Raw genomic sequence first — 25,607 nt, forward strand, 5'->3', positions numbered from 1 at the left:
ACTCTACAAAAACGGTCACTGTACATGGCTTGTGTTAAAGCTGTGCATTTTCACAACTTGCGAGACTTAAGAGAGACCAAATGGGCAGTGGTTGTTGGGGCTGGTTTTTCCCCTAAGGGTAGCTGGCGGTCCCTGTACAAAAGACCCATTCAGAAGAGGGTGGGTGACCTCCAGTGGAGGATTGTGCATGGGATCTTAGCTACCAACAGGCACGTGGCACGGATTGATCCTTCGGCTAGTGACAGCTGTCCTTTTTGTGGGGCCACTGAGTCACTTTTTCATGTCTTTTTACAGTGTTCACGTTTAGACCCCCTTTTGAATTTAATTAAGAACTGGGGAATTGGATTTGTAGGTTTTTTTGACAAAAGTTTTTTTATTTATGGGCCCAAGTACTCTGTTACAAATAGACATAAAGTGGTTCTTTTAAATTTTCTGTATGGTGCCGCAAAATTGGCAATCTGGTGCACAAGGAAGAGCAGGATCAAGGGTTGTGGTGGTACCGATCCAGTCTTGATGGTCAGAGGTTTAGTGAGAAAGCGATTATTGATTGAATTTACATATTATACCATCATGGATAATGTAGATAATTTTTTTGACGTGTGGGGGGTTGGGGGTATTTTGTGTGAACCTGGTGATCTTGGTGAGTTGGTGATGAATATCTAAATTACTGTCACTGTAATATGACTGTTTTAATCGTTGTTGTATAATTTATTTATTATTAATTTTATTTTAATTTTTTTCTCCCTTGTCTCATTGGATTTTCCTTGAGCTGGTTTTAACTGCTGGTGTTATCTGAAAATGTTGATTAAAGGTGTCTTAAAAGTCAAAAAAAGTCTCTCTCTCTCTCTCTCTCTCTCTCTCTCTCTCTCTCTCTCTCTCTTTAGTTCAGCAGAAGTGAAACTGATCTGATCCTGTTCTGTTTGAGTGTGGATCTGTTCCGTGTTTGTAGTTTTGTTAATAATTGAAGTTGATGAACGCAGGTGAGTTTATACATTTCCACACTTCTGTACATTACTGTGTATTGTTACTTTATGTAGTTCAGATTGTTGATTTGATTTAAACACACTTGTTTTGAACAGAACACTCACGAACTAAACCAGGAAGTCTTGGACATTCGCCTGACATTCGAGTTTCTTTCGTCTCGTTCTCGGCTAATAAACATCCAAAAATAAGTGAAACTGCATTAACTGATTCTGCAGTAAACAAGGAACAAACTACAATCAAATATGTTTAAAACGTTTTTTCTGTACATTTTTATTTTCTGTTATTTTGTAAATGTGAGCTTCATCTGAGTTGAAATGATAAGGAAGTGCTAAGGGAGCGTCTACAAAGTGCATGAAGCCGAGGTGTAGTTATTACCCAGTGGCATGTACCATTCAATATAACTGTATAAAGTACTTCAGTATGGGTACAGTAACAATATATAGTGTCAACAATTCTAAAATCAATCATTTTAATATAATAAACGATGCAATAGTTACCTAGTGACATGTACCACCCACTACACTTACATTACAGAAACAAACCCTACAGTATGGGTACAGTAATAAAGAATTAAAAGTAAAAAAAAAAAAAAAAAAATTCTACAACCAAGGATGTAGTAGTTAACTTGTCACTTGTACTAGTTACTACAACCACATTATAAAAGTCCTAAAGCATGGGTACAGTAACGAATCATAAAATGTACTACAGTAAAGGTACAGCAATAATAAAATATAGAAGATTAACAAAAATTAAGAAATGCAAGTTTTGATAAGATGAAGGTTGTAGTAGTTAACTAGTGTCTTATACTACTTACTACAACAACATTGCAAATTAAAAGTCCCACAGCATGAGTACAAAAGATAATCAAAAAATTTTAAATGAACAGAAATCGAGAAAAGTAAACATAAACATGATGCTCACGAACTAAACCAGGAAATCTGAGCTGCTGTAAATAACCTGCTGTGTTTACTGGTGTTTCTGTTTACGTGTAGAAAAATGTCCAAAAATTCAGTAACTCAGGACGAGTTCAGCTGTTCAGTCTGTCTTGAAACACTGAAGGATCCAGTAACTACATCATGTGGACACAGTTTCTGTATGGTGTGTATTAATAACTGCTGGGATCTGGAGGATGATAAGGGAACATACAGCTGTCCACAGTGTAGACAAACCTTCACTCCAAGACCTGTTTTGAGAAGAAGCACAATTCTGGCTGGAGTTGTGGAGAAACTAAGGAAAACAGAACTTCAAGCTCCACATCCTGGTCACTGTTTTGCTGGATCTGAAGATGTGGAGTGTGATTCCTGCACTGGGAAAAAATCCAAAGCTGTTAAATCCTGTCTGGTGTGTTTGGCCTCTTTGTGTGAAACTCACCTTCAGCCTCACTATGAATCTTCTGCTTATAAGAATCACAAGCTGGTTAAAGCCTCCAGACGACTCCAGGATCAGATCTGCTCTCAGCATAATAAACTGCTGGAGGTTTACTGTCGTACTGATCAGCAGTGTATCTGCCTGATGTGTACCATGGATGATCATAAAGGACATGATACAATATCAGCTGCAGCAGAAAGAACTGAGAAACAGGTAAAAATATTACACAGCTCTCTTTAACAAGTAACAACTCATTATCATTTACACTGACGTTGTTTATGTGGTGCTCGTACACAATACAAGTAAATTCTGAATTGTTATTCTGTGTAGAAGCAGCTGCTGGAGATCCAGAGAAAATTCCAGGAGAAAATCCAGAACAGAGAGAAGGAACTTTGTGAGCTGATAAATGCTATGGAGTCTCACAAGGTAAGTTTTATCAACAAAAAGCTCTCAGGATCAGTCCGACTCGCCTCCATTAAACCAATCTCCATTAAAAATGAGATATTTTATATCTCAGGTAACTTTGTAAACATAAACAAACATTTTTGTTCATTTTTGTTCAAAAAATCTTCACATTCTGCCTGGTTAGTTGGTGATTAATGCTGTACAACAATTTTAAGGTTGTGCTAATAATGATAAGGGTGATAAGATCAGATTAGGGCTTTGACTGAGCCACCCAAGAATATTATTGATTGTTGTTATTGACTTATTGATAGTTGTTATTGATTATTGACTTGAGAAGATCACTAAATTGAATCCCAGTCCTGTCCCGGCTGGTGTTTCCTGATACTCAAAAGTATTTCTGTAACAATATGCTACCACCAGCACATTTCACAGTATATATGGTGTTTTTGCGTATTATTAGATTTAATCCACACATATAATTTTGAATTAAGGACATACAGGAGCAGGTGTGTTCTGTGAGGAAATATAACATGCTGATAAATGCAGTAAAAACTAAAGTGATGATGAACACTGAAGAAGTGCTGGAGTTTAAGGTGGAAGGTAGAAGACTGGAACTCTTTCTTATATTTGGGAAGTAGAGTATCAAGTACTGCATCATGTGGACATGATGATGATGGTAACATTTTCAAGGGTATGAAAAGTCAAGCCATTAGCACCATCACCAAGCTATGAGATGAAAGTCTTAGTCTGGCCAGTAGCTACATATGAATGTGAAGGATGGACAAATATCTGAGTGAGAAACGTTTCCTCTTTCTGAATCTTCTAACAGTGTTCTGCACAGACAGCAGTGAAAAACATTGAGAGGATCTGTACTGAACTAATCAACTCAATTAACAGAAGATGCTCTGAGCTAAAAGATCTGATCAGAGATCGAGAGACAGCAGAAGTAAGTCGAGCTGAAAAAGTCCTGAAGCAGGTGGAGGAGCAGATTGTAGAGCTGAAGAGGAAAGATGCTGAACTGGAACAGCTTTCACACACAGAGGATCCCGTCCATTTCCTCCAGGTAACATTTACATTTTCAGCAGACACTTTTATCCAAAGCGACTTACACAATGACCTGAACACAATGAGCAATTGAGGGTTAAGGGCCTTGCTCAGGGACCCAACAGTGGCAACTTGGTGGTGGCCGCGGGGCTTGAACCAGTAACCTTCTGCTTACTAGCCCAGTACTGGCCTCAGTGATTTTTAACAGAATTATTTTTAACAGAACTAAAAATAATTATATTATTGCTGCACCAGTCCAAGTAATAAATTACAGCGGTACCTTGTAACTTGACGTCCCCTTAACTAAAAATCTTTAAAACCTGATGCCTTTTGTTGAAAGATTTGTTCCCTTAAACTTGATTATTGTTAGCATTCATTCAAACATGTTGGGGAGAGCCGGAAATGCAACAAAAACCACATCACAAGCAAAGCATCCTCTCCTGTCTTCCCTGAGGTCTCCTTTTTATAGGCATCTTCACATGGTGGTAACTTTTGCGCATGTTCATGCATCTTCCACAAATCTGTAAAATAGGGAAACCCCACCTACACAAAACACATTATGACCCATAAAGTCGTAACACTTGGGGTTCTGAAAAATTGTGAGAATCAGAATCAGCTTTTCTAAGAGATCATGAAATACTGTTAATGTTATTAGGAGAAACATCACTCTGTGCTTCATGTCTGTTGTCCATCATTTGTGATTCATCATCATCTTGTTGTTTCTCTGTGAACATTATTTATCTGGATGTAGAATTTTCACTCTCTCTCGGCTCCTGCTGGATCTGCAGAATCAGCCACCATCACAATCAGTCCTTTCCTCTCATTTGATGATGTTACAAAGTCTGTATCTCAGCTGAGAGAGAAAGTAGAAGAATTCTGGAAAGATCAGTGTGAGAAGATACCAGATGAAGGTGAGTTTAAGCCCTCAGTGTTCCATTGTCTCCAAAATGCTTCAGTACTCAAACATCAAACAAAACAATCAAATCCACCAACATGAACATTTAACAACATCATTCATTTACTCATCAACCCAGTACTGGTCATGGTGAATGAAATACACTCACACTTGGTCAATTACCCAGACTTAATGTCAATTTAGACAAACACTGGGAGAACAAGCCAAACTTTTTACTGGCTTTACCTGCAACAGTTTCTGGTGTAAATATGTATTAACTGTGATTAGTGATTGTACTGTTACTCTTTCTGCAGTGAAGAAAGTCCGGATTACTTCACCTATTACAGAAGATTTTCTACAATGTAAGTTCTTCACGAGCACACAAACATACACAGTGCAGTGAAAAAGTATTTTCACCCCCCAGTTATCTGTTATTTTACATATTTGTTACACGTTACTAGTTAAGATGCTACAGCAGCTCAGTTTGGTTCAAGTCCAGATTTGATTAAGTCCAAAACCTAAACTTTATTTCCTCAGATTTATTTTAACAAAGATCTGCTCTTGTTATTGGTGTTTAATCTTTAAATCATGGACTGATGACCAGATGTTCTTCTTTAGCCCTAAAACACCATCACACTACCACCACCATGACTGACTGTTAGTAAGATGTTTTTATTGTAAAATGCTGTTTTAACTTCATTGCAAGTATAAGAATTCTGACTCATCAGTTCACAGAACATCATCACCAAAATGCTTGAGGGTCATTAAGGATCTTATATTGGTAAATGAGAGGCGAGGCTTTATGTTCCTCTTAGTTAACAGTGATTTTACTACTTGACTCTCCCATGGACTTAATTTGTGCTCAGTTTCCTTCTAATACTGGAATCATTAAATCAGATCTAAATTGAGGACAGCAGGTCCTGCGGTTTCCTAAATGTTTGTCTGGGTTCTTGTATATTTTCCTTGATGAGACGTTGATGAGCTCTTGAAGCAATCTTAACTGTTCCAGATGTCATTTGGAGATCATGGCTCTTACTGTGGTTCGCTGAAGTACTAAAACCTTAGAATGGGCTTTGTAACTTTTTCCAGACTGATATATTGCAATTACTTTTTTATCTGTTTTTGAATTTGTTTGGACAGTGGTGACATCGTTCTGACAGTGATCATGCCTCAGATTAGGGACATTTTGAGTCCCTGCCAAAGACCACGGTTCCATGTACTCTTCTTCAATAGTTATTTAAAATCACCAAGAACTTCAGAGGCCATGAAGTTAAAACAAGTAAAACAATCATTTAAACTGCTGTCTGTATATTTATGATCCAGGAGATTTTATGAGTCTCAATCATTCAGTCACAGAAACCACTGAAATACACACACACACACACACACACACTAACATAAACCAACACACATTCACACAGTTACAGAGACACACCCACTCACATACATGCTTATACACATTTACACGTGTGCGCGCACACTGAAACACTGAAACACACAATTCAAAAAGCTTTATTAGCATTACTGTGTGTGTGTTTGTTGTTGGATTGTGTGTTGCTGGTGTGTGTCTGTGTACTGTTTGTGAATGTGTTGTGTTTGTGTAATGTATGTGTGTGTTTGTGTAGTGTTTGTGTGTTTGTGTAGCATTTATGTGTGTTTGAGTATTATCTGTGTGTATGTGTAGTGTCTGTGTGTATATGTGCAGTGTTTGTGTAATGTATGTGTGTGTTTGTGTAGCATTTGTGTGTGTTTGAGTATTATCTGTGTGTATGTGTAGTGTGTGTAATGTATGTGTTTGTGTATTTTTGTGTAGTTGTTCATGTGTTTGTGTAGCATTTGTTTTTGTGTTTGTGTAATTGTGCAGTGTCTGTATGCATGTTTAGTGACTGCATGTATGTGTAGTGTTTATGAGTTTGTGTTGCATTTGTGTGCTTGAGTAGTATTTGTATGTGTAGTGTCTGTGTATTTGTGTTCGTGTTGTGTTTGTGTAGCGTTTGTATTGTGTGATTGTGCATTGTTTGTGTGATTGTGTAGAGTTTGTGTGATTGTCCAGTGTTTGTGTGTATGTGTAGAGTTTGTGTGATTGTGCAGTGTTTGTGTGTATGTGTAGAGTTTGTGTGTATGTGTAGAGATTGTGTGATTGTACAGTGTTTGTGTGTATGTGTAGAGTTTGTGTGATTGTGTAGAGATTGTGTGATTGTACAGTGTTTGTGTGTATGTGTAGAGTTTGTGTGATTGTGCAGTGTTTGTGTGATTGTGTAGTGTTTGTGTAATGTATGTGTGAGTTTGTGTATATGTGTGGGGTTTGTGTAATTGTGTAGTGTTTGTCTAATGTGTGTGATTGTGCAGTGTTTGTGTGTATGTGTAGAGTTTGTGTGATTGTACAGTGTTTGTGTGTATGTGTAGAGTTTGTGTGATTGTACAGTGTTTGTGTGTGTGTGTTTGTTTAGTCACACTCTCTCTCTCACACACACTGTACACACACACTGTACACACACACACACACACACACTGTACACACACACACACACACTGTACACACACAGTGTACACACACACACACACACACACACTGTACACACACACACACACACACTGTACACACACAGTGTACACACACACACACACACACACACTGTACACACACACACTGTACACACACACATACACTGTACACACACATAGTGTACACACACACACACACACACACACACTCTCTCTCTCTCTTCTATGTTAATTGGTTTATTTTGTGTTTCCTCTCCAGATGTTTGTCGGTTCACACTGGATCCAAACACAGTAAATAAAAACCTCCGTCTGTCTGAGGAGAACAAAGTGGTGACCTGCAGTAGAACATTACAGTCGTATCCTGATCATCCAGATAGATTTGATTGTTGGCCTCAGGTTCTGTGTAAAGAGAGTGTGAGTGGACGCTGTTACTGGGAGGTTGAGTGGAGTGGGAATTATGGGGTTTATATAGCAGTGTCATATAAAAGCATCAGCAGGAAGGGAGATGGTGGTGAGTGTTTGTTTGGATGTAATGATCAGTCCTGGAGATTAGAGTGTTCTCCATTCGGATTTCTATTCAGGCCCAATAACAAAGAGACTAAAATTCCCATAATGCCGAGTTCCTCTAGAATAGGAGTGTATGTGGATTATGAAGCAGGAACTCTGTCCTTCTACAGCGTCTCTGATACAATGAAGCTCCTCCACAGAGTTCAGACCACGTTCACTCAGCTCCTCTACCCGGGGTTTTTTCTTTATCCAGGGTCAGAAGTGAAACTGTCAGATTTAACAAATTAAATGTAAAATTTACGTGAAAGTCTAACATTAAACTGTTTGAGTGATTTTAGAATCTGTGAGGCAGTGATACATTTATGAAGATTTTCTTTTTCAATTTATTAACCACCATTTATTCAGTGCTGTGAAAAAGTATTTACCCCCTTTATTAACGGAAGGCGCCGCAGAGGTGGCTGCCTGTTGCAACAGCTCCTGCTCACGTTTGAGTTTTTTCTTACTTTTTTCCTTACTTTTAAGTACTTAAGTTTTACTTTTTGTTAGTTAAGTGTTTGTACTTGTTTTTATGCACAATGGACACCAAACTGGTGCTTGTTTTGGTTTTTGCACTACTATTTTTGCTGTTTACGACTGTGTCTGGAGATCCCGTGCGGAGCCACGCTCCTATTGTTTACACCAGGGATCAGCTGTTAGCGCTTAGCAACACAGCTGTGCTACCGCATGAGAGGCATGACATCCCCCGCGAGCTGAGGAGGAGGAAGCGGGGGAAACGGGCTGGAGCTCGGTGTCGGGATAGAAGGAGACGTTATAAACCGGTTCTTCCTTCCATCATTATGGGGAATGTAAGATATCTCACCAATAAGATGGACGAGCTGACGGCGCTAACGCTGCATCAGAGGGAGTATCGGGAATGTAGCGTCATGGTGTTTACAGAGTCATGGCTCAACGCGCTCATTCCGGACACGCTCGTATCTCTGGATGGCTTTCACCTCATCCGAGCGGACAGGACAACGGAGAGCGGTAAGAGGAAGGGAGGAGGACTGGCAGTATTTGTGAATGAAATATGGTGTAACTCTGGACACATCGCTATTAAGCAACAAATCTGCTGTAAAAACATTGAACTGTTAGCCGTTAGCATGAGACCGTACTATCTCCCGAGGGAATTCTCGCATGTTATCGCGATAGCTGCGTATGTCCCGCCCTCTGTCCACCTTCACACAATATGTAACCTGCCACACTAGAGACAATAAAATACTGGACTTGTTTTATGCCAACACAAAGGAGGCTTATAACTCATCACCTCTCCCTCCCCTTGGAAGATCTGATCACAATCTGGTTCATCTTCTGCCTGTGTACAAACCCCTTGTGCACAGAGAACCAGCAGTCACACGCACAGTGAAGAAATGGTCTAAGGAGACTGAAGAGGCTCTGAAGGACTGTTTTGAAACAACAGTGTGGGAAGAACTGTGTGAGCCTAATGGGGAGGACATTGACAGTCTCACTCATTGCATTACGGATTATGTCAACTTCTGTGTGGAGAACACTGTCCCCACCAAGACTGTTTGGTGTTTCTCCAACAATAAGCCGTGGATAAATCCTGACATAAAGGCTTTCCTAAAAAGGAAAAAGAGGGCCTTCAGATCGGGCGATAAGGATGAGCTGAAAGCTGTGCAGAGAGAACTGAGAAGGAAGATCAGGGAGGGGAAAGCCGGCTACAGGAGGAAGTTGGAAGAAGAACTACAGCAGAACAATGTCAGCGGAGTTTGGAAAGGCCTTAAAACCATCTCTGGCCACAAGAAGCCCGACTCCCAGGTGGTGGGGGACCAGAAGTGGGTGAATGAACTCAATTTGTTCTTCAATAGATTTGATCACTCACCTGTCCCTCCCCCTACACAGACATTACGGCTGAATCCCCCTTCTGTGGCACCACCAACTTGCTGCCCTCCCCCGTCGTCTCTCACACTCACGCCCTTATCACCACCACCCCCCACTGGTTCATCTGCTAGCAACTTTAACTTCCCATTCACGCACTTCAACACCCAGCCCCCATGCTCCAATCTGTCCTTCACAACAGCCCAGGTGAGGAATGAGCTGAGGAAAATCAAGGTGAAGAAAGCTGCAGGTCCAGATGGCATCAGTGCCAGGCTCCTCAAGTCCTGTGCAGATCAGCTGTGCGGGGTAGTCGAGCACATGTTCAACTTGAGTCTGAAGCTGGGAAGAGTACCACAGCTGTGGAAAACATCTTGTGTGGTACCTGTGCCGAAAACACAGCACCCAAAGGACCTCGACAGCTACACAGTTGATGAAATCACTGTAGAGGCTGGTCCTTACCCATCTCCGCCCTCTGGTGAGCCCATTCATGGACCCTCTTTAGTTTGCCTACCAACCTGGCGTCGGGGTGGATGATGCCATCATCTCTCTGTTACACAGAGCTCTTTTTCAGCTGGAGAAACCTGGGAGCACTGTGAGAATCACCTTCTTCGATTTCTCCAGTGCTTTTAACACCATACAACCGGGGCTCCTGAAGGACAAACTGGATCTTGTTGGAGTGGACAGTCACCTGTCCAACTGGATACTGGACTACCTCACTAACCGACCACAGTATGTGAGGGCACGGGACTGTGTGTCTGATATGGTGGTCAGCAGCACAGGGGCCCCTCAGGGAACGGTCTTGGCACCGTTTCTCTTCACCCTGTACACGGCTGACTTCATGTATAGCTCACCGGACTGTCACCTCCAGAAGTTCTCTGACGACTCAGCGATTGTCGGACTCATAAACAATGACGAGGACAGTGAGTACAGAGGACTGATTCAGGACTTCGTGGACTGGTGTCTGCAGAACCACCTCCAGTTAAACGTGGGAAAGACCAAAGAGCTGGTGGTGGATTTCCGCAGGTGCAGATCCACTTTACCATCAGTGAACATCCAGGGAATGGACATTGAGAGAGTGGACTCTTATAAGTACCTGGGTGTTCATCTAAATAACAAACTGGACTGGTCAGCTAACACTACTGCACTTTATAAAAAAGGTCAGAGCAGACTCTACCTGCTTAGGCGACTGAGGTCATTTGGAGTGCGGGGGGCACTCCTGAGGACTTTCTTTGACACAGTGGTGGCATCAGCCATCTTTTATGGAGTGCACTGTAAAAAACAAATTGTTGAGAAAACTCAAAATATTAAAGCAACATGATGCACTAAGATTTTTTAGTTATCTCAACAACTGCACTGAAGTCATTCTTACTAATATTTGCTTGTTTAGCCAACTTAGATTTGCTTGTATAAGCAACACTGATTATTTAGTTCAGGCTATTAAGAACGTAATGTTCTGATAACTACAAAATTCCTGTTCAGTTTTTGAGTTCATTGAACTATAAATGCCCTGTTTGCAAAACAAGAAATTCTAACTTGACTGAAAAAATTAAGTTGTTGGCAGAACTCAAAATTTTAAGGCAACATGATGCATCACGATTTTTACATTGGCCTTACTAAAATTCTATTGTTTAGCCGACTTACTTTCTTTACTCAACCGGTACTTACTTCTATTTGCCAAATCCTATCCTAAATTACCACATCCTTCACATGCTGTAAAACATATACTATAGTAAGACATTAAGCACAAGTTAACAACAAGAAAATACAAGATTGCATTACTTTATTCCAACCAGTACCTGACACAATCAAGATACAGTCTGAATATAACATAGCATTACACATTCAGTATATAAATGTAATAAAATCCTCAACCATTAACACTGAAACACCTGCAATAAAAATCAAATCTCAGTGATCCAAAAACAAAAGATCTTCACATGCTAAATTATGAAAACAAATTCCAGTGGAGGACGGTAGTGAATACGTATGGGCTGAGTCTTGGAACTTACTACTGACTATTTAACCAGAAAAAAAAATAAAAAAACTGTTTAAACAAATTGGAAAAAATACATCTCATGCTGTATTTTTACACCTGCTGAAATGCCCCCAAGTACGGAGCCCCTAAGGTGACATCCCCTAAAAAAAAAAATAACGCGTTCCCACGACTTAGTAACGCGTGGCCACGACTTACTTAACGCGTTCCCACGCCTTAATAACGCGTGGCCACGACTTACTTAACGCGTTCCCACGCCTTAATAACGCGTGGCCACGACTTACTTAACGCGTTCCCACGCGTTACTAAGGCGTGGGAATGCGTTACTAAGTCGTGGCCACGCGTTACTAAGGCGTGGCCACGACTTAGTAACGCGTGGCCACGACTTACTTAACGCGTTCCCACGCCTTAGTAACGCGTGGCCACGACTTAGTAACGCGTGGCCACGACTTACTAAGGAGTGGGAATGTACAAGGGGCTCCGTTCTTACACCCAGGAAATTGCATATTACATCAAGGCTCCAAAACAAACAATCTACGGCTCCCTAGAAAATGGAGAGTGAATTGATTTCTTTTTATTTCCATCTTGGAATGAATTATGCTGATATTTTGGAGTCTCTTGCAGTGAGACATGGCATAATCCTGAGCAAGAGACATTTGCTTCGCAAACTGAAAGCACATGAACTCAGACGCAGACAGTATACAGACTTGGCAGAAGTGACAGATTTCATCGCCCAACAAATTGATGGACCTGGAAGGCTACACGGCTACAGATGGATGTTCAGCAAATGCCTGGAACGGGGCATTAAAGCAAGAAAGGAAGATGTTCGACTGATCCTTGCAGCTCTAAACCCAGGTGCCTCAGCAATGCGTTGCAGACGGCGACTTAACCGTAGGCGGTATTTTGCTGAAGGGCCTAACTACATCTGGCATGTAGATTCTTATGACAAATTGAAAACCTATGGGATCTGCATTAATGGCTGCATCGATGGCTTTTCCCGTAAAGTAATTTGGCTTAAAGCAGCCCACACGAGTAGTGACCCACGGGTTATAGGAGGGTACTTCTTGGAAGCCGTGGATCAGGTAGGCGGCTGCCCCAGGATCGTCCGTACAGACTTGGGGATGGAAAATGTGGTGATTCGTGACATGCAAAGATTCCTCCGCCAAGATGATACTGATGACAAAGCTGGAGAAAGGAGCTTTATCAGTGGGTCAAGTACTACAAACCAAAGAATTGAGAGTTGGTGGGGAATGATGCGCAAACAAGGTGTGGAATACTGGATACAGCTGCTTGGGGAACTGAAAGACGAGGGCTTGTTTATTGGCGACTTTCTGGACAAGTCACTTATACAGTTCTGCTTTCGAAACATTATCCAGGTAAGAACACCACCCAACCTAACCCATCATATGAGGAGTGTTTTATGTTAAATATAAATAGTATATATCACACAGGGAATGCCTTTTGTTTATTTGATAGCTATTACTAGCAATGCTGCGCAGGTCTGACCTACTTATACCTATAGAAGCGCTGAGCTCCGGTCATCTGACCGCTCTGACTATCGGTGGCATGAAATGGAGTCCAGTGATTACCAATCCTGGCATTTAAAATCCATATCCCTGTATATTTTGAAGTTCTCACTTTTTATACCAACACTGAACTAACAAATCATCTCATTAGGAGTTATAGCTCAAGCACGAAACACTAACTGTGCGCGTGGATGAGTTAGAATCTTCGTGGCGAATTTAAAAGGTTAGCGCGAGCGAACCAGTTAACGGACACTCAACGGTTTTGTAAGCTATAGCCCGAGACGCTGCTCTTCTACCCGTCAAAACCATCGATTTATTGTAGCATATAGTTGCTTTTTGTATATAGTAATTCCACTGACTTTTCTTCAATACATCTTCCCTGAGTATAAGTTACATTCCTGTTTGCATACAAAGTATTTACCCCCATTTACAAAGTAAGTAGCACTAGCTAGCTAACTTGGCTAGCATTACGACTTTAGCTTGAAGCAAAAAAAAAAACTAGCTATAGCATTAGCCGGAAATAGTTTTGGTATTTGTTAGTTAGAAGTGTCAATTCTGAATACAATTCTGTTAACTTAACACTACTAGCGAAGGTTACATCAGTGGCGTAATTACGGGCTAAACGACTTTTGCTAGCAAGCACTAGTATCCTCACTAATTGGCCTTCTAGCGAGCTAGCTAACCTCATCACTTCTGTAAGTCGCTCTGGATAAGAGCGTCTGCTAAATGCTGAAAATGTAAATGTCTAATTTTAGCTTTAGCTAACGCTAAGAAACATGCCTTTAGAAAAACACAAAATGTTAGTATTACCTCTCTGCAGACTTTTAAGCAGTGAAAATTTCAACATACTACGTGAAATCCCTCCGTTTCTCATCAGCTGCAGCTAAACCACTCACCTTTAGTTCTTTGGGTTTTTTTTTTTTGAGAAGTCACGCCTCTCCACATAAAGCATGTGATACATGCTTCAGCCAGTTAAATAAATAGTAGGCGGGTTCCCTACATCCGCAAAGGGCCGGTGTGGCTGCAGGTTTTCATAAAGTAGCCTGGGCACATATACTTGTGTAATCAGTTGGCCTCAGTCTTTAAACAGTTAACCTGATGTGCTCTGGCTTGTCTGGAAAGAAATCCAGCAGTTAACTGTCCAGCTCTGGACAATGCTGAATAAAAATACACAGGTTCTTTCAAACATCAAGAAACTATATATTAAAGAAGCATGGTACATTCAGTCGTTCAATGGATAGTTAACATTATCTCCCATTTATTATTAAATACATGTGTAAAAATGATCAAACCTACATTTAAATATATTTACCTTCACTATAGTTGAGCAGTCAAAAAAGTGCACAAAATCAGGAACTTTGCAAACATTTCAACACACCACAGGGTCAGTGTTCCCAGATAGTGATTAAGATCAATCCAGGATTACTTTTTTCCTTATGGAAAACTGTCAAAGGGTTTTCTGAGTGATGCCACAGAAGATCCACGTTTGTTACCATAAAATACAAAGTTTGCACAAGGAACGTGAGAGTGTGAAGAACCTTTACATTAAAAAACAAAAAACACAACCTTTTCCAAATTAAGATTCTTTAAGACTTCTTCACACTCACACATCCCTTCTACAAACATAGTATTTTATGGAACCAAAAGTAGTTCTTCTGTGGCATGACTCAGAGAACCCTTTGACAAAACAATGATTTTTTTCAAGGGTTCGTTAGTTAAGGAAGTAGTTCTACTTAGAACTATGACTTCTATATGGAACAATTTCATGCTTAAAAGGTTCTTTGCATAGTGAAATGGTTCTTTAGATTGATGGAGATTGTGTTGTGCATGGTTCTATATAGCACCAAAAGGGTTCTTCTACTGTTACAAGCTTGACATTGTAACACTACAAGCACCCTCTTGGTGCTAAATAGAAACATGTACAACGAATTCTCCATTCTATATAGGTCCTTAATGCTCATGGTCATTCACTTTACTAAAGAACCCTTGAAGAACCATATATTTTTTTAAGTGAGTACACTTATCAAAGGAGTATGGATTATTTACCATATTAACCTTTTTTTATACAATTACTCACAGTTGTCTTCTTATAATCAGGTTCACTAGCAAGACAGGTGCGCAGAAGACAAAGGTATGTAATGAACAAGCAATAGATCATTTAATAACTTTAATAACATACATTGAATGTGACAATGATTCTGTTTTGTATCTTTTGTCTAACTGTACAGAATGTCTTGCAGAAAACCATCATATTGGACACTTAGGCGAAAAACAAAAGCATGGGTTGATCGAGACTTAGAGTCAATTCAGGCACAAGGGGGGGAGGGGGGGCAGAGCATTGATTCAGAAATGGAAAACAATGCTCTACTTGAAGACGAAGACCACGATGATGATGATTTGGAGTTCATGGATTGCCAATCTGCTGTGTGTAAAAATGACCTCAGTTGCATTACTAATGATGGATTTTTTGACTGTGAGGACTTTGATTCTGGATCAGAGTCAGAACTGGAGTTTAATTCTTTGCGTGATGAACTAGCAAAATGGGCAATTCAACACCACATCACGCACAGTGCAATAAATGCACTGCTAGATGTCCTTGGCAAGTATCACTCAATCTTGCCAAAAGATGCCAGGACACTCTTGAGTACAGCAAGATCAAATGATCTTGCAATTCAGGATAAAGCCGGTGGTCAGTACTACTACTTTGGTGTGCTCCAATCAATTACACACATTCTGCAAAAAAACAAGGGTTTAGTGACCAATACAAAACACCTGAAACTTCAAGTCAATATTGATGGGCTACCACTTTTCAAAAGCTCACCAACGCAGCTGTGGCCCATCCTTGGCACTGTTATTAACTTGCCTCATCATGAGCCAGTGACAATTGGGCGGTTTTGTGGTGAAAGAAAGCCTAATTCACCAAACGAGTTTCTTGATGACTTTGCATTAGAGATAGCCAAGCTTGCTGAGGGGTTTGACTTTGAGGGAGTAAGGTTAACTTTGCAGCTCTCTTCAATGGTCTGTGATGCCCCAGCTCGTGCTTTTATTAAGTGTATAAAAGGTCACACAGGGTACCATGAGTGTGAGAAATGCACACAGGAAGGCGTTTACATAGACAACAGAATGACGTATCCTAGAACCGACCTGCCACAACGGACAGATCAAAGTTTCAGGAATAAGACCGATTTGGATCACCACCATGGTATTTCAGCTCTAGAAAAGACATCTCTGGGAATGGTATCTGGGTTCCTTCTTGATTACATGCACCTTGTGTGCCTAGGTGTCATGCGGCGACTTCTGTACCTGTGGCTGAAGTTAGGTGCTCTCACTTGTAGGCTGTCCAACTTTCAGGAAAACGCATTAACGGAAAGGCTGCTGGGTATCCAAAGCTATGTACCTATTGAGTTTGCACATCGACCAAGGACTCTCAGAGAAATTGACAGGTGGAAAGCCACAGAGTTTAGACAATTTTTATTGTACACTGGCCCTGTTCTGCTCAAAGATACATTGAGCACCGCAGTGTACCAAAGTTTTCTGCTGCTATTTGTGGGCATTTTCATCCTTAGCAACAATACTCTGATTGAGGACTATCTTGAATATGCCAATAACATCCTAGGTCTTTTTGTTTCTCATTTTGGACAGCTCTATGGCCCTAAATTTGTGTCGTACAATGTTCACAATCTAGCGCATCTTGCGCAAGACGTTAAAAATCACGGTGTTCTTGACAGCTTCAGTGCCTTCCAATATGAAAACCACCTGAGTAAAATGAAAAAAATGATTAGAAAACCTAGCAGCCCACTCAGTCAAATTGTAAAAAGACTGTCAGAGGTACCATGGAGAGATAGCCCAGAAAAAGAGATATGTTTATTAAGACAAAGCATCTCTGGTCCTCTTCCTTCACCTTTTTATGGTGCAACCCAATACAAAAAGCTGGTAACACCACAGTTCACTGTCAAGCTTGACCAGGCCAACAGTTATATTTACCTTGAGGGAAAAGTTGCAAAGGTTAAAAATATCATCTCTTGCAGGAATGAGGTATTTGTGGCATACAGCAGATTTGAGCAGCATGAATCATTCTTTGATTATCCACTGTCATCATCTACCTTTGGCATATATTTGGTTCATGGGCTCACAAGAACGATACATTTCTGCAAAGCTGATCAAATAGAGGGGAAGGCCTTCCTAATTCCATATAAACACAAATTTGTGTCAATTCCACTCTTGCATGCAAAAACTCAGTAAATGTGTACTACCTTTCATAATGTTTGGAATCACTAGCAAGAATTTTTTTATATCCAAAACTAACTACAATGTGGATTTAAATATAGCAAACTACATATCAAACTGTCTATTCAATTAATTCAATATTTTTTATTTTATTTTTTAAAAGTGATAAATCAAATACTGCAATTTTGTTTACCATTTTTGTTTACCCTGAAATGTAAGCATCACATTTGATAAGTGGAGAATTGTGTGTGTAATGTAAAACTAGAAGTTTCAGATAATTAGGAAGCTACAAATGTAGCACAATATCCAAAATGTAGATGTATCCAGAGTAATGAACGTGTGTATAAAAACACACACACACACACACACACACACACACATACTGGTAATTATGGTATATGAGGACACCTGACTCAGTACCTACTTTATGGGGACACCACTTTCCACATATGCTATCAATGTGCAAGTAACTCCCAAAAATGTATTTAAACCTGCTAAAGATACATCCAAATTAGAATCACCTTTTTATTTTAAAATCATGGAAATATCATATACCTGACATTTTACAGCCTTAGAGAGACATGACCTGAAGAGTGTTTAAAAGGACACGCATGGTTTATCAGCACACACCACATACACAAACACAAACATGAGCAGATACTGTCTTAAGAGGACAATCAAAGGCATAAAAGGACACATAATCTGCCTGTCTTTTCAATCTAATGTAACCAATATTTTAAAGACAGCTTTGTTTTTGCCAATCTGTCATCAATATATAAATATACAGTGCCATCAGAAAGTATTCACACCCCTTCACTTTTCCCACATTTTGTTACGTTACAGACATATTCGAAATCCGATTTGAGTTTAGTTTTCTTTTTAAAAAATCTACACGAAATAACCCATAATGACAAAGAGAAAACATGTTTTCAGACATTTTTGTAAATCTTTTAAAAATGTAAACATTTAAACATAATAGGTACATAAGTATTCACACCCTTTGATATGGAACTCAAAACCATCAAAAGGGATTTTTGTGAGGAGACTATTGGAAGTAGTTTTCAACAGCAACAACTATCTTAAAAACAGTATCTAAGACACTTTTTAAACAAAAAAATTTGCCCTTCTAAAATGGGAAATTCTGCTTTCTTGCATTTCTCGCACTCCAATTTTGAAGCCAAACGACCCTTTGTGGTTTGAAAACGACCGATATTTGAAATGCCTCATTACAGCAAGGACCTCCTTTGTTGTCCATGGCCTCCGAACTACTTTCCTTGTTGTCACTGTAGTATCAGGTACACCATCTACCAATGAAAAAGCCAAAAAGTCAAACAGAATATAGAATCCACAGACACCTGTAACACCCATTTCTTGTATTAAAAGCTGGTTCAATACTTGAACCAAATAACATTATTCTATAGCTTTAGTTATTCCATAACTAAAATAAACTGTTAGCTACTGTGTAGACAAGTTCAAAAATATGGCAAATAACATCCTGGTCATCAGGTTAAAAATTCGCCAATCACACTAGAGAAACAGTAAAATCCACTTTCAAAATCACCAAAACTAATGTTTTCAGTTGTTCTTAAGTGCTGATGAACATGCCCTTATACCTTTTACAGTCTCCAATTAAGAACCCCTAAAAAAACCCTGCTAGGTCTATAAAAAATCAAATATAAATCATGCATAATAAAGTGGCATGTGGATAACAAATAATGGTGATAAATCATGTGGATGTATGTATCTATATTGTAGGTGTTACAAGTACTGTAATGATCACTGTATTAGTACAAAAGTCAACACAGTATCCTGAAATACAAAATCAGCAAACCTTATGAAGCAGCTTTAAGTCAGGTATACAAAAAAAGTCAACACAGTATCCTGAAATACAAAATCAGCAAACCTTATGAAGCAGCTTTAAGTCAGGTATACAAAAACACACAAATGCCTTAGTCGAGCACAGAATAGGACACAACGCTCAACCTATCTAATTAGGAACAGATTTAAAAAAATCTAATATTTATTTACTGGGATGTCTAACTCCAGATGGTCATGACACAAGACACTTTGAGAAGCAAATGCAATAATCATTTGATCCATCCCCTCATTTATGAAGAGCAAAAAAGTACAAAATAAAATGTACACAGAACATCGACACTGTTGTAAAAAAATATAAATTAGAAGTAATCCTAAATAAAACCAAGTAACGATCACTGACTATCTACAAATACACTCTGAACAATCCCACATCCAGCTCTTACAAACCCAATCATGTCCTCACAAACCAGCCATCAGTCATGTTCACTCATACACAAACTACTTGGCTGATTCAGACAACTACACAACACAATTATACACAATGCTGAGCTTCAGAGTGTATTTGTAGATAAAGTTAGTGATCGTTACTTCTAATTGATATTTCTGCAACAGTCATGTTGGTGTACTCTACAACAATTGTGTTATCTCCTTCTAACTAGATAAACGATGACCCTGCGTTTGCTTCAAGTAACGCAACAATTCAAGACCATCTTGAATCAGACATCCCGATAAATAAATATTTCACTCATTGCAGTCTATTCATAATTAGATCAGCTCAACATTGTGGCAGTTATGAGGGATGTGTGTTTGTATACCTGACTTGAGACTGCTTTATAAGAACACAGTTTGGTTTGTGAGGACTTGGTACAAAAGTCAGCACAGTTTCCTGAAGCACAGAAACAGTGATCATTACAGTACTTGTAACACTTTGAGGAGTGATTTAGATGTCATTTCATATTTGTATTCATTATGTTTAAATTGTGCTCTGTACGATCTATGTACAGTCAGTAGGCTAAGTAGTTTGTGTATGAGTAGACGTGACACATGGCTGGTTTGTGAGGACATGATTGGGTTTGTAAGGACTGAACACGGCTTTGTTTATAGTGTATTTGTAGATAGTTAGTGACCATTAACGTTTTGCATGGTTTCATTAAGGATTACTTCCTACTGGTCTATAAGAGCAGGGATTGGTTTATAAGGGTTACCACAACATAACTATTTTCTGTAGTTGTCTGAATCAGCCAAGTAGTTGTGTATGAGTGGACGTGACTCATGTCATGTTCTCACAAACCAGCCATTTGTCATGTGTACTCATACACAAACTACTTATAAAGCAGTCTTAAGTCAGGTATACAAACACATATCCCTCATAACTGCCCAAGTCAAGTACAGAATAGGACCACACACAATGTTGAGCTGATCTAATTATGAATAGACTGCAATGGGTGAAATATTTATTTACCAGGATGTCTGATTCAAGATGGTCTTGAATTGTTACGTTACTTGAAGCAAACACAAGGTCATCGTTTATCTAGTGAGAAAAAGGAGATAACACAATTGTTGTAGAGTACACCAACATGACTGTTGCAGAAATATCAGCTAGAAGTAATCCTAAATAAAACCAAGTAACGATCACCGACTATCTACAAATACACTCAATCCCACATCCAGCTCTTACAAACCCAATCATGTCCTCACAAACCAGCCATCAGTCACGTTCACTCATACACAAACTACCTGGCTGATTCAGACAACTACACAACACAAGTATTATTAAGTTAAATAACTTTTAGCTCATTAGGTGAGCTGCTAGATGTCTCTGTTGCACTAAGAGTTACATGTAAATGCGGATTAAAGAGCTTTTCAGAGAACAATGTTACAAGAGGCTTTTCTAATGGCATCTACAGAGATAAACAACAAAACATATTTGTTGAATACGTAAAAGAGTTAAATTTACATTAACCCTAACATGCATTATTTAAACCTACAGTCAGTATTTATTGATAAACCAAGGCATATAATTATGTATTTGCTCTGTCTGATTGAAATATGGAATTTAAAATCAAATCCTCCATGTTCTTGAAATGGATGTTTGTCTATTTGTAGAGCACACCACAACTGATTTATACCCAGTTCTTAAATACTGACAAAATGTAATTATACCTCTTCAGGTTCCCCATTAACCCCTTATAAACCAATCCCTGCTCTTACAAACCAGTAGGAAGTAATCCTTAATGAAACCATGCAAAACGTTAATGGTCACTAACTTGATCTACAAATACACTATAAACAAAGCCGTGTTCAGTCCTTACAAACCCAATCATGTCCTCACAAACCAGCCATGTGTCACGTCTACTCATACACAAACTACTTAGCCTACTGACTGTACATAGATCGTACAGAGCACAATTTAAACATAATGAATACAAATATGAAATGACATCTAAATCACTCCTCAAAGTGTTACAAGTACTGTAATGATCACTGTTTCTGTGCTTCAGGAAACTGTGCTGACTTTTGTACCAAGTCCTCACAAACCAAACTGTGTTCTTATAAAGCAGTCTCAAGTCAGGTATACAAACACACATCCCTCATAACTGCCACAATGTTGAGCTGATCTAATTATGAATAGACTGCAATGAGTGAAATATTTATTTATCGGGATGTCTGATTCAAGATGGTCTTGAATTGTTACGTTTCTTGAAGGATCCATCATCATCAGTGGCATCAATGCTGTTGAAAACAAAAGAATTAGTAGTAATTAAAAAAAAAAAATTTATCAATCAATTAATTTTTCCAACCTTAAAACTACAAATGATCTAACCTTCACACTTTCTGTGAAAGCAAGAAACAGAACTTTTATAAACCTACATTGAAAAAAATCTGAGTGCTCACCAAACAATTTCTCTATTGTGTTTGAAATCTTGTTCCCCAAAAGAGTTAGCATCTTTTCCTGTGATTAGCCGTCCTTTGTACTGTAAAATAAAACTTCCTTTCTCGATATTTACTTTTGCAAATATGCTACGACCTGAAAGAGGTCAGCAAAAAATAAATAAAATTAAAATTAGGTGACATTTCCTCAAGCAGATATTCTGACAATACTACTCTTACCTCATTCTGTTGTTAGTTACTTGACTTTTGCATAAAAAGCTAACCATCTTTATCTTAATTCCTAAATCCTTTTAAGAACCCTTTTGAAATCAACTGGCCAAATATAATTTAAAGAGAAAGGTTTTGTACTGTTATTTACTACTTGTTTAATAGGATTTTAATGTCATGTTTTACACTTGGGTTACATTCATGACAGAAACAGTAGTTACTCATTACACAAGATTCATCAGTTCAAAAGTTATATATAGTACAGTTCACAATATATATATATATATATATATATATATATATATATATATATATATGTATATTGTCTCTAATTCCCCTCATTTGCATGTCTTTGGACTGTGGGAGGAAATCCAAGCGGACACGGGGAGAACATGCAAACTCCACACAGTAATAAGATAATATATAAAATTATGTATAATGTATGTAATATGTATGTATTTTTCCTTAAAAAGGGGCTATTCTAAGAAAGAAAGTTGTTTTCTAACGTCTCACCTGCCATGTTATGTGAATTACACATATAGTGTCTGGCCCTTTAAGAATGTTAAGTGCACTATAGGGGCATATGGAGCGAGTGTGTAGGGAAGAGATCTGAAATGGCACAGTGTCCGCCTGTGTTTCTGTTCTGTTAATCAGCGTTCTGCTTCATGTACTTTTAAGAAACGCAAATCACCACATTTCAAACTAATTAATGTGTATTATTTTTACAAATAGGTGTTTTTAGAGGATATATTCAAAATAAAATACATACCAGGTGAAGGAATATGAGGAGATTCACCTCCTGAGCAACTCCTCTGGAGCTCCGCTGTATGTGTTCAGGCTCCTCCGGGCGCGCGGCTGTGTGTATATTTTGGCGGGAGTGTGTATCCAGCTGACGCTCTAACTCACGATTTTGTCGATACACAAGCGCTTACACAAAACCGGTCTGAGGTTTACCGGGACCATTTATAAATAAACCAGTAACCATGGAACCGTTTATCATTTATAATATCTAACTACTGTAGTAGTTGTGTCTCTGAACTACCTACAGATCCAGTCTACTTTTATAAAGTGTAAATCACTAAAGGCTTAAAAAAAACAGCATTAAACATGCAGGATTTACGGGGACACCAAAAGTGTCCTTATAAACCCAGAGTCCCCATAATGCTGGTATGTATTCAGGAATATTGTCCCCATAAGTCATACATACCAACACAATTATACACACACGTCAGTTCACAATCACGCCTTACACACAACACACACAATTATACACACACGTCAGTACACAATCACACCTTACACACAACACACACACACACAATTATACACACACGTCAGTTCACAGTCACACCTTACACACAACACACACACGCACAATTATACACACACGTCAGTTCACAGTCACACCTAACACACATAACACACACACATTACCTACACTCTAAAAAGAAATGTGTTAAAAACGACACACACTGTGTGGAATTTCAACATGTGAAGAGTGTGCTCAGGGACGACACATACTGTGTTGATTTAAACACAGTAAATGTGTCATCCTGTTTTTGCACACCCACCGTGTTAGGATACTTAACACACACAATGTGTTGTTCTTACACAATGTGTGTTGATTATGTGTAATCAAGAAAATGGGTAAAATAAAGTGTACAATATTACAAATGTTTAAATACCATTCTTTTTTTGTGACAAGTGATAAATTAAAACAAATTACAAACAGTTTAACAGTAAAGGTACAAAATATATCTTTCTTGAACTTTTCTTTTCCATTCTTAAAGATGACTCGTAAAAGGTCTGTTTCTCTGTCCTAAAAGAAAGACAAAAAATATCATTACAAGGTACTGTGTTTCTCTCTCAGAGAGTCTAGTGTAATCACATTACAAAATATTAACTGAATTAGACATTTACAACATTAAATATTTGATTAGTCAACCAACCAAATGAGTAATCAGCTAACACAACTAATATTCCTCCAAATTTGTCATGTCTCCAATTATTCACATAGGCTGTTTAACAACTATTAAACAAGTCACCTGAAAACTAGTTACAGCTACAAGCTAAAATGTTTCCTGTACCAGAATAAAGTAAATGGGATGATGTATTTTGGAAGAGTTGTGCTTTACCCTAAATATATCCACCACTACCAGCTTTAACGCTAATAACAATAAGCAATGTTCCTGACGATTCGATTTAAAGAACCGATTCTTCCGAACCGATTCTGCACCTCCGAACCGACTGCATTAGATCCTCTTAAATCCTAATGAATCAATCGATTCAGTTTTTAGATTCATTTAAACAGATGATTTAAAAGAACCGATTCAGTAAAACGAACTGAGCTAAACTAAGCTAAAGAAAAATGTTAAAATGATTAAAATTCGCTTCTCATAATGAGATTTAACTGAAATAATGTTACTGAATCACTGTAACCACACAGTCCCAATAGATCAGTTAAGTAAATTACCCTGAGAAAACTCAACACACAGAGGGTTACTATGGTAACCTCATCTACAGTCATTCTGTGGTGGCGCCATTTTGACCAAACTAAAAGTCCAATTTACGGTTAGCCAGTTAGCTAACGATAAATAATACCAATAAAAAGAAAGACTTGTCAGGTTTAACAGAACATTTATTACTGAATAGGAACAGAAAAGCAAACTTAGGTTTATATTAATGTAATTCAGTGCCTCCTTTTTTACCTAACTAAGTCAATTGTGAGTCGATTGTAAGTTAAAACAGGTCACAGGGTTAAAACCTACTTTTTATAGCTTTGCTTGACTTCATAAAACACACAACAAAACACTGATAAACATGAACTAAATAAACATTAATAAAACATACTGCTCCTGCTCCTTTCCTTGCATGGTCCAAGAAGAGGAAATCAAGCATGAAACACAGATATACATGATAGGAGAAATGTGATTAACGCATATTTTTTATTAATTAATTTATTTTTAATCTTCCATGTGAAATAATCTATGTTTCTAGTCAGAAATAAATTTTTTTATCCAACAAATATATTTTTACGCAATGTATTTTCTCACAGTTCTACACATAAATGTGTAGACTAACTATTGGAGTTACTTTACACGCGTCTGTGTAAGAAGTGGCCAGAAATGACACAAAACATGTTACAGACCACAGGACACAGCAGTTGTGTAGAAAAAATGACACATTACTTTTTAGAGTGTAGCTTCCGAGAACAGGTGTTCTCAGGGTGGTGTGGCCGTAAACGAGAGACGCTGTAAACAAGCTGCTTCTTATAGAGGACCGTCGTTCAGGCTTTCTAAATAAATAAATAATTAAACGCTTAAAACTGTTTAGGTTAGGTTGTCAAATTTCAGGCATATGT

General features: G+C 38.6%; 1 protein-coding gene and 1 long non-coding RNA gene across 2 annotated transcripts; one reads left to right on the forward strand and one right to left on the reverse strand.

The window, feature by feature from the left end:
- The first annotated feature begins 1,980 nt into the window (after nt 1–1,980).
- LOC134305851 (tripartite motif-containing protein 16-like) lies at nt 1,981–8,047 on the forward strand. The gene is made up of 6 exons (XM_062990198.1): nt 1,981–2,565; nt 2,683–2,778; nt 3,587–3,820; nt 4,553–4,712; nt 5,011–5,058; nt 7,461–8,047. The coding sequence occupies exons 1-6, from the start codon at nt 1,981–1,983 to the stop codon at nt 7,994–7,996; spliced, it is 1,659 nt and encodes a 552-aa protein (XP_062846268.1). The 3' UTR covers nt 7,997–8,047.
- A 9,878-nt stretch (nt 8,048–17,925) lies between these two features.
- On the reverse strand, nt 17,926–23,086 carry LOC134305852 (uncharacterized). Its single transcript, XR_010008852.1, has 2 exons — nt 23,016–23,086; nt 17,926–18,633 (listed from the first exon to the last, which is right to left on the reverse strand). It is a non-coding gene; the product is annotated as an uncharacterized LOC134305852 (long non-coding RNA).
- Between the last annotated feature and the right edge of the window lie 2,521 nt (nt 23,087–25,607).

Source organism: Trichomycterus rosablanca, unplaced genomic scaffold (genome assembly GCF_030014385.1).
Source record: "Trichomycterus rosablanca isolate fTriRos1 unplaced genomic scaffold, fTriRos1.hap1 scaffold_149, whole genome shotgun sequence".
NCBI lineage: Eukaryota > Metazoa > Chordata > Actinopteri > Siluriformes > Trichomycteridae > Trichomycterus > Trichomycterus rosablanca.

Bases quoted from the DNA above. Each gene is read 5' to 3' on its own strand.
- LOC134305851 (XM_062990198.1), top strand. From the start codon at position 1,981: ATGTCCAAAAATTCAGTAACTCAGGACGAGTTCAGCTGTTCAGTCTGT. The intron at 2,779-3,586 runs GTAAGTTTTATC...ATCTTCTAACAG, and splicing joins ATGCTATGGAGTCTCACAAG to TGTTCTGCACAGACAGCAGT. The intron at 4,713-5,010 runs GTGAGTTTAAGC...CTCTTTCTGCAG, and splicing joins TGAGAAGATACCAGATGAAG to TGAAGAAAGTCCGGATTACT.